The sequence below is a fragment of the Coccinella septempunctata genome, chromosome 7, assembly GCF_907165205.1.
Source record: "Coccinella septempunctata chromosome 7, icCocSept1.1, whole genome shotgun sequence".
In the NCBI taxonomy this organism is placed as follows: Eukaryota; Metazoa; Arthropoda; class Insecta; order Coleoptera; family Coccinellidae; genus Coccinella; species Coccinella septempunctata.
The window spans coordinates 21,841,963-21,850,995 of NC_058195.1; the positions used below are offsets into that span (position 1 = coordinate 21,841,963).

Genomic DNA, 9,033 nt, shown 5'->3' on the forward strand with positions numbered 1-9,033 from the left:
TACTATGAAAAAAATTAAGAATGAATTATTTACTTTAAAGTCCTAACCACACAAAGTTCCTTTCTTCATCGGCCTTAGGTACCTTTTTATTATTGAATATTTTTTCGTCACAATTCTGATTGGTATTGATTAAACTTATCTTATTTCAAATCAATTATATATATATATATATATATATATATATATATATATATATATATATATATATATATATATATATATATATATATATATATATATATATATATATATATATATATATATATATATATATATATATATATATTATCAAAAATACAATTCTGGTTATTAATAAATTAAAAAAAATTGTTCCATTTCCATCATTGGAATTCCCTTCCATGTACGAACTGGGTCCATAGTCTCTTATCCATAGCCATAGTTCTTGCTTCATTCCATGTTTGTCCTTTTCCATTAATTATTTCGGTTATAGTGTTATTCCAGGTTTGTTCTGGTCTTCCTCTTTTCTTTCTCTTTTGGATTTTGGCCTCCCATATTTTTTTCACAGGTCTTGCGTTGTTCATTCTATTTAAATGTCCCCACCAGCTGAGTTGCCTTTTGTCTATAAAATCCTGTAATGGCTCTATCTCTAGATCTTGACGTATTTTCTCATTCTTTATTCTATGCATTTTCGTCACTCCCTTCGCTCTTCTAAGATATTTCATTTCTACCGCTTTGATCTTACTTTTCTGTTTTCTATTTAATGCCCATGACTCGCATGCAAAGGTCAGTGTCGGTCTATAGACTGCTTTGTACACTTTAATCTTTGTGTTTTGAGAAATCTCTCTTTTGCTTATGAAGCTGGTATTCATCATATGGAATAATTTTATTGTACTTTCTATCCTTCCATTAATTTCTATGTCCTGTTTTCCATCCCCACTCAATTCTACTCCCAAGTATCTAAAAGTCGTCACCTGTTCTATTTTCGTTCCATCCAATTGTATTTTTATTTCTTCGGGGTTGCCTATCACCATGACTTTTGTCTTGGTCGTATTGATTTCCATTCCGAAATCCCTAGTTATCTCATTCCAGATCTCCATGTTCCTCTGTAGATCCTTTTCTCGTCCATTGATCACGACGATGTCGTCTACAAATGCGCACTCTGATATTTCCACCCTCTGTAAATTTTTGTATCCGACTTGATATTTCTTAGTTCTTTTTGTGACCTCTTTCAGTATTTCATCCATAAATATTAGGAACAGCACCGGACTCAAACTTCCTCCGTGTCTTAATCCTGCTTTTGTATGGAATGTTTCTGATGTCCTATTCAGGCTTATAACTTGATTTTTATTTAGTTTGTATATGTTCTTTACGACCTTCAACAACTTTTCATTTACTCCTCTTCTTTCCAGTATAGTCCACAATTTCTCTCTCTTCACCTTATCGAAAGCCTTCACTAGGTCTATGAAGCCTACATATAAGTTTCTGTTCTCCGTTCTTGCTTTTTCACATAATATCTTCATAGTAAAAACATTATCTTGAATGCTTCTTCCTCTCCTGAAGCCGCTCTGTGTTTCCTCCAGTGTTGTTTCGACTTTCTCTCTAATTTTTTTGTCCAGTATTATCTCATACAATTTGATAGCGGTGCTTAATAAAGTTATTATTACAATTCTGTTTGTCACCTTTTTTATATATCGGGACTATTAAGGCTGTCTGCCAATCCTCTGGAATTATTTCTTCCTTCCACACCCTCTCAGAGATCCTCAGCAAATTTTCCAGTCCATTATTACCTAAGTTCTTAATAATTTCCGATGTTATCTTGTCACATCCAGGCGCTTTTCCATTCTTCAATGTTTTTATCGCCTGCTTTAGCTCCTCCATTGTTATTCTTCCACCCTCATAGTCATCAACATTTTCCGGTTTTCCATATGATTCTTCTCTTTCGTCCTGTCCACCATCCAATAGTTCTAAAAAATATTCTCTCCATCTCTTCATTATTTCATCATCCCCGGTCAACAAAATTCCATTTTTATCCTTAATTTTCACATTTTCATTTTTACCTTCATTTCTTTGTGCTTTGAGTGTTCTGTAGAAGAGTTTTTGATTAGTCTTATAACTGGTTTCCATTTTTTCCCCAAACTCTTTCCATTTTTTCTTTTTTAGCGATAATATAAGGGCTTTGACACTCTTTCTCTGATTTTTATATTGTTCATAATTGTCCGTAGTTCTATTACTCAAGTACTTCCTCCATTTTTCCTCCTTTTTCATTTTTAGCTGTGCTTTCACTTCCTTGGTCCACCATGCTGTTTGCTTTTTCTTATTTGATTTCTTGTAGCTTCCACAAGCTTCTTTTGCCGTTTCTATGACTATGTTTTTAAAGTCATTCCACATGTTTTCCAGTGAAGAGTCCTTCATCTGATTGTTTTCCTGCTAAAATCTTTTTTCCGTTGCCACTCTGTATAATTCTGATACCTCCTTGTTTGATAGTCTATATGTTCTTATGCATTCGTGTTCTATTTTCTTTCCTCTGCTTACGAGCTTCTTTATTTTACTATTGGTATCTACTTTTAACTTAGTTAATACCACGTAGTGATCACTTCCGATATCTGGTCCTCTTCTCACTCTTGTATCCAGAATAATTGACCTTTGTTCTCTCTGTAGTAGGACGTAATCTATTATCGATTTCTCTCCGCGACTTTTAACCTCCCTTGTGTATCTATGAATGTTCTTGTGTTCAAATAATGTATTTGTTATTAACATATTATTTAATAAACAAGAATTAAGTAGTCGCTCACCATTATTATTCCTTATGTTTTCTCCAAATGGTCCCATTACCTCCTTGTACATCCTGTCCATTCTACCCACTCTACCATTGAAATCGCCCAATATAATTATGATTCCCTTGGCTTCTTCGGTGACCATTGTTAGATCCTCCCAAAATTTGTCCTTAGTTTCAGTATTGTCATCTTCATTTGGGCCATATACCACTATTATTGTCTTGATTTCATTATTCAAGTGCTTAATTTCCACTGATAATATCCGGTCTGACCAATTTCTCCACCCATATACACTCTCACATATTCTTCTACTTATTAGACATCCAACTCCTGATTGTGCCCTCCTGTTTTTCTCTACTCCACTATATATTAATAGATGATCATTTTTTGTTCTTGTTGATCCTTCCCCTTTTTTCTTTGTTTCAGTTATTGCCAATAATTCCAGTCCTATATCCTCAAATTCAGCCTCCAGTTCATCCTCTTTTCCCTGTATACCCCTTACATTCCAAGTTGCTATCTTCCACATACACTCCGACTTCAACTTCTTCGATTTATCGTTTTCTTGTCCTCTTTCATGCTTTCCCTCCTTTTTGGTCCCCACTTGCATGGTTATTTCTAGTTTTTTGGTTGCGATTTCTCTATTTTTCCTCTCTCCTCATTCCATCTGTACCTCACGTTGTCTATGATCAATTTTTGAAAACCTTCCTTAACATTCTTCCCTGCGTTTTTCTCCTCCTTTCCAAATGTCCTCAATTTTCTCTGTATTTCCCTTTGTGCTTTCGTCATATCGTTGTTGATGTACACTATTTCCCCTCTAATTTTCATCAATTTACTCTTGTTTTTCATCACCTTCAATTTCTCAGATTCAGTCTCCAACTCAACTACATAAGTTTTCACGCCTATTTTCCTGGTTGCTTTGAATTTAGGTTCTATCTCCAAGTTCTTTTTGAAGAAATTCTTCATCTCGGTTTCCACTGAATCTTGTTGAATATCATTTATATCTAGAGCACTTATGACTATGTTATTCCCCCTTTTATCTCTATCCATACTCTCTAGTTTAGAGTTTATCATCTTTATTTCCGTTTCAAGTTTTTCGTTTTCTTCCTTGATGTCTTCATTTTCCTTTCTTAACTTTTTCATCTCTTTCTGGTAATTTCGCTGTTCCTCTCTTATTTCTCTCATTTCCTTTATCATAACCTGCATCATTTCCATCATTTGATCCATTTTATCATCTTTGACGATGCTTGATCTGGGTTTTTGTGGTGATCGAAATACTTTCTTACTTGTTGTAAACATTTCTCCCTCATCGTCCTCGTCCCTTCTTCTCTTTCCTTCGTTGCTTGTATAATCTTCATTACTCATTTTGTTATTCTCTTCTGTCTGCAATCTTCAAAATATAACCGAGTCCACCTCTGTTCCGGAATCCGGTATCAAGATCGTTTATCGGCGGCAATAACGTTCGTTATCTCTGGCGACAGCTGGTTTCCTTTTCTGTTGTTAAATTTTCAACCCGAATTGTTCGTTATTATTTACTTAATTACGGATAATTTGCTCTCAAAAACTGTATTCTTCAACTTGGTATCCACCAGTGTATCTTCAATAAGCCTGATGACTTTTGAAAAGTTCCCGCTCGTAATTTTCGAGTATATCGAGTTTAATTACGGAGCTCCGAATGTCGCGTACCCCAGCACGGTTCTCTCTCTTCTCCATGCTAACGTTATATGCTGACGACACAGGCATAGCAAAACGACACCGCAACCCAGAAGTCATAGATCGAGTTCTACAGGAAACTATCGACGAAACAAATGACTGGTGCATAAAGTGGAAAATCAAGCTCAATGGACAAAAGAGCCAAGCAATATTACTACAGAAAAGAAGACTGCGACCCACAACGAAACTGGAGGTTGACGGCGAAGAAATCGACTGGAAAAATGAAGCTAAATATTTAGGAATAACGCTTGACAAAGGACTTACTTGAGAAAGTCATATCAAACAAGCAATCGACAAAACGAAAGCAGCGATGAATAGACTCTAGCCTCTGATAGGAAGAAGGAGCTACATGTTTAACGAGAGAAAATGGAAGATAATCAAAGCCGTTACTAGGCCGCAACTGACATATGGATCAGTTGCCTGGGGTTTCGCGGCAAAGAGCCAAATCAAAAGAATTCAGGCCACTGAAAACAAGCTGCTACGATGTGCAATAGATGCACCTTCTTTAGTCAGGAATAGGCAGATTTATAGGGACCTAAAATGGGAAAGCATAACGAAATTCATGAACAGAAAAGCAGAGAAATTATTCGAAACAGCGAAAAACCATCCGAATCAAGAACTCAGGAGACTTGTGGACTACGACCCAGAGGAAGACAAAAGGAGAATGCGAATTTACCGAAGGAGACCAAGAGATCAATTAAGAAGAGATTAAAATAAGAACATAAACTTATTGAAAAATCCAATAAAGAGTTATCCGTTAGAGGATAAACACATAAATCCCAGCACGATAGTGTGCGAGAAGAAAACTGACTAAGATATGAACGGTTTAAAGGCAAATGCCCGGAACCCATATTCAAGAAGCAGTTAAGGGTTTTTAGTGGGTCTCAAGCTCAGGAGAGTGAGAATCCCCACACTTGTTCCCCCTCAGGAGAGGGTGGTTCGTCTGATTTGCAGATTTTCCTCTGTTACACCAAAAAAAAAAACTTGACGGTTTGACAATTTGAGCTTTCAACTTCCCTGAGATTTACAAGCTCCTCGTGTTCGCCGTCGCTGAATTCTTCAGCCTCGGTCGCTTCTATATAGGAACCCTCATTATCTGAGGTTTCCGACATGGTTTTATACTCAGATTTCTCAAAATATCGAACAATTTGAAAATAATAAAATATTCAGCAATCTTCACTGAAATAGACTGATATAAATCTATGGTATGAAGCCAAAAGTTTTCTATGCTATGAGAAAAATCAGAAAAAAGCTCACCTGATGTTTTCTGAAGTATCAACGATCAAAAATCTGGACACTGGGGATGAACACCAACTAAAATTTCAACGAATTAAAATTCCGATAACAAATATAGAACCTACACAAACTTCACAGACGGAATCAAATATTCCGTAGCTTTGTTAGTGGGCACTTCCACTTCGACTTTCTCTTCCGCTTTCACATTTATAGCACAATGGAGCACTATAGCACGTCTTCTTTTGTCAAGATTTCATTCGAGACTGGTGGAGCTTACTATTCCTCGGGTTGAGTTGCCCTACTTTTCTCGGAAAATCGAGGAATGGCCCTGGTTATTTTTTCGTGTCGAGAAATGGAGTAGGATCGAATCATTTGTCGTCGGAGATGCATTTGGGTGTAGGTACTGCGGCTGAGGCAGTAGTGTCTGTCAGCTATTGGCTGACCACTTCAAATCGGTTTTTGAACCTGAGAAGTACTCATTTAATCGTAATTAAGCGGAAAGCGTTGATACCAATATCCTCAGTTCGATTTATTTATCTAGGAATGGGATACTCGAGAGTCTTCAGGAGCTCAACTTGAAAAAGGGTTGTGGACCTGACCATGTGCCTGCAATTTTCTTGATTAAGTTCGCGACGTCCTTAGTTGAACCACTTTATATCATATTCAACAGGTCTCTCACGGAGGGGGCTTTTCCAACTTTATGGAAGGAAGTTCCGGTGATATTCATCTTCAAAAGCGGCCAGAGATCGGATTTAAGGAATTACAAGCAAATCAGCAAATTATCGTTGATACCGAAGCTGTTCGAAAAATTCGTCCATAAATATCTCATGTTGCTCAACTTATGATACCAGAACAACACGGTCTCTTTCGTGAGAGATATGTGGAAACTAATTCTCAGTATTTACTGAATATAAACATGATGCACTAGACGCGCGGGAGCAGGTCGATGCTGTGTACTCTGACCTATGAACAAATAAATAAATATATTACTCCAAAACGATACCACGTGTTATTGGTTCATTCTTGGTGGGACAGGTAGCGCGTCGTGATAAGGATTGAAAAATATTCCTAAGGTGGCCTTTCTTTCCGGCTTAAAGACACCATCCTGCAGTTGAGACGTATTACACTGTACTGTACTGATGAGGGACAATAAGGGCCAAACCAGTCTACAGTTTGTGTCTATATTTTTTAGCCTCTCTGGGAGTTCCTCCACTGATTCATGACTAGCACGCATTAATGGAACGTCAATTATTTGAATTGTCGTTTCCATATTGAAAATGAATTTAATCGAAACTTCAATAGGAACTGCACTTATTTGTTTGATGATGATAATAATAATTTTTTCATTTTTCAGCTGTGCCGTTGTGGAAACTTGAAGTTGATAGTTTAGAAATTGACACACCACTGGATCTGATTGTAGCTAATATTATCAATGAATATCGTAACCTCCAAAATTAGTGACCGCTTCATTGAAGAGGTGTATTTGTTACAGTTAAAGGTTGATGCTAGTATAAAGCCACCTAACTCGAAGTTTTTACCTATTCAAGGATGGCTAAAGTTCGATAAAGTGTAAATTTGCCTTGGAGAATTTTATATTCAGCCGACTTTTGTGCACATTACCTGAAATTGAACGGCTAAAAACCTGAACGATGAACGCGCGAGGTGGTTATGGCTCATGGCTCGTGAATTAAACCTATTGGCTCCCTAGGCCAAAGGATTTAATCCTGAATAATTTGAAAGCCTACAGCAGCACAATTTGGCTTCGATACATGGCAAGACCTTCAAGCGTTCTTGGCACATGCCCTAGATTGTGAATAATATGAATTCATTTTAATGCTGAATGCTTTTTTTTTATTGAATTAACAAGATAAAATGAGTTAATCAAAATTGTAAAAATGCCAATATTTCTAGGTTGATAAGATATGCCAGTTTGCAGTCTTCAAAGGTTAGTAAATAATGCTATTTGTGTACCTATGAGATGGTTTAGGGTTAAACTATCTGACAATTAGGTGAGGAACGTTAGGTTACATAACGCCATTCGGTTTTTAAATCGAACAAATATTATATGAAATTGAGCACTTCTGTTCTTCTTCCTTTTGTCTATATTCACATTCTACTTAAAACTTTCAATGCTGACAACGATACAACTGCAGCTACTGTTTCAAACTGTTTGCTGACAACTACATGTAAATGGTATATCAATTTGCTTGAGTTTGGCTGATTTTGTTATTTCCAGACTAGGTAGGTGAAAATGTCCAGAGGAGTCCTGGGCTAGATTTTTGTGAAAAGTTCATTACTGGAAACCGTTTTACTTTTATATACGTATACAGGGTGTTCCTAAATTGAACGTACAAACGAAAAGGGGAGATTCCTTAAGTGAGTTTAAGAAAAAAAAGTTCCATAAACATGAGGTCGCAAACGTTTCGTTTTCGAGATACAGAGTGTTGAAGTTTGAATTTTTTTCAAGTTTTTTTCTCATAGTATCTACACTTCACAAGATATTCAACTGAAATTTGGCATAGATATTACATTTTAGAGTTCTCATCACGTGACATGGCAATTTCGATAGAAGATCTACAGGGTGATATTTTTTCTGGAACACTGCCACCTGTTCTTCTGCAGAACTTTTTTTTGGTGAGCAACTGTTAATTTGAAAAAATGTAAAAAGAAGCTTTGTTCTTATACTAAACTTTTCGGTCTCTTGTAGTTTTGTCGTATCTACCAACGATTTCGAGAAAAAAAATTTTGAACGATTCTCTCGAAATCCTCGTGATAATCCAAACTTTTTTTTCTCGAAATCGTTGGTAGACACGACAAAACTACAAGAGACCGAAAAGTTCAGTATAAGAACAAAGCTTCTATTTGCATTTTTTCAAATTAACAGTTGCTCACCAAAAAAAAGTTCTGCAGAAGAACAGGTGGCAGTGTTCCAGAAAAAATATCACACTGTAGATCTTCTATCGAAATGGCCATGTCACGTGGTGAGAACTTTAAAATGTAATTTCTATGCCAAATTTCAGTTGAATATCTTGTGAAGTGTAGATACTATGAGAAAAAAACTTGAAAAAAATTCAAACTTCAACACTCTGTATCTCGAAAACGAAACGTTTGCGACCCCATGTTTATGGGACTTTTTTTTCTTGAACTCACTTAAGGAATCTCCCCTTTTCGTTTGTACGTTCAATTTAGGAACACCCTGTATATTACGTTTTTACGTTATATCTTCAAGTCAGATGAAGATATCGTGGTGCGATTTCCAGTTTTTCACTTTTCACGAAAATTCAGCCTAGGACTCCTCCTTACGTTTCTTTCTTTCTAGAAGTACCAGAAACAGGGATACCCTGAACATTAT

General features: G+C 36.3%; 1 protein-coding gene across 1 annotated transcript; it reads right to left on the reverse strand.

The window, feature by feature from the left end:
• Positions 1-2,568: 2,568 nt before the first annotated feature.
• Positions 2,569-3,342, reverse strand: LOC123317348. Its single transcript, XM_044903827.1, has 2 exons — positions 2,754-3,342; positions 2,569-2,674 (listed from the first exon to the last, which is right to left on the reverse strand). The coding sequence occupies exons 1-2, from the start codon at positions 3,340-3,342 to the stop codon at positions 2,634-2,636; spliced, it is 630 nt and encodes a 209-aa protein (XP_044759762.1). The 3' UTR covers positions 2,569-2,633.
• Between the last annotated feature and the right edge of the window lie 5,691 nt (positions 3,343-9,033).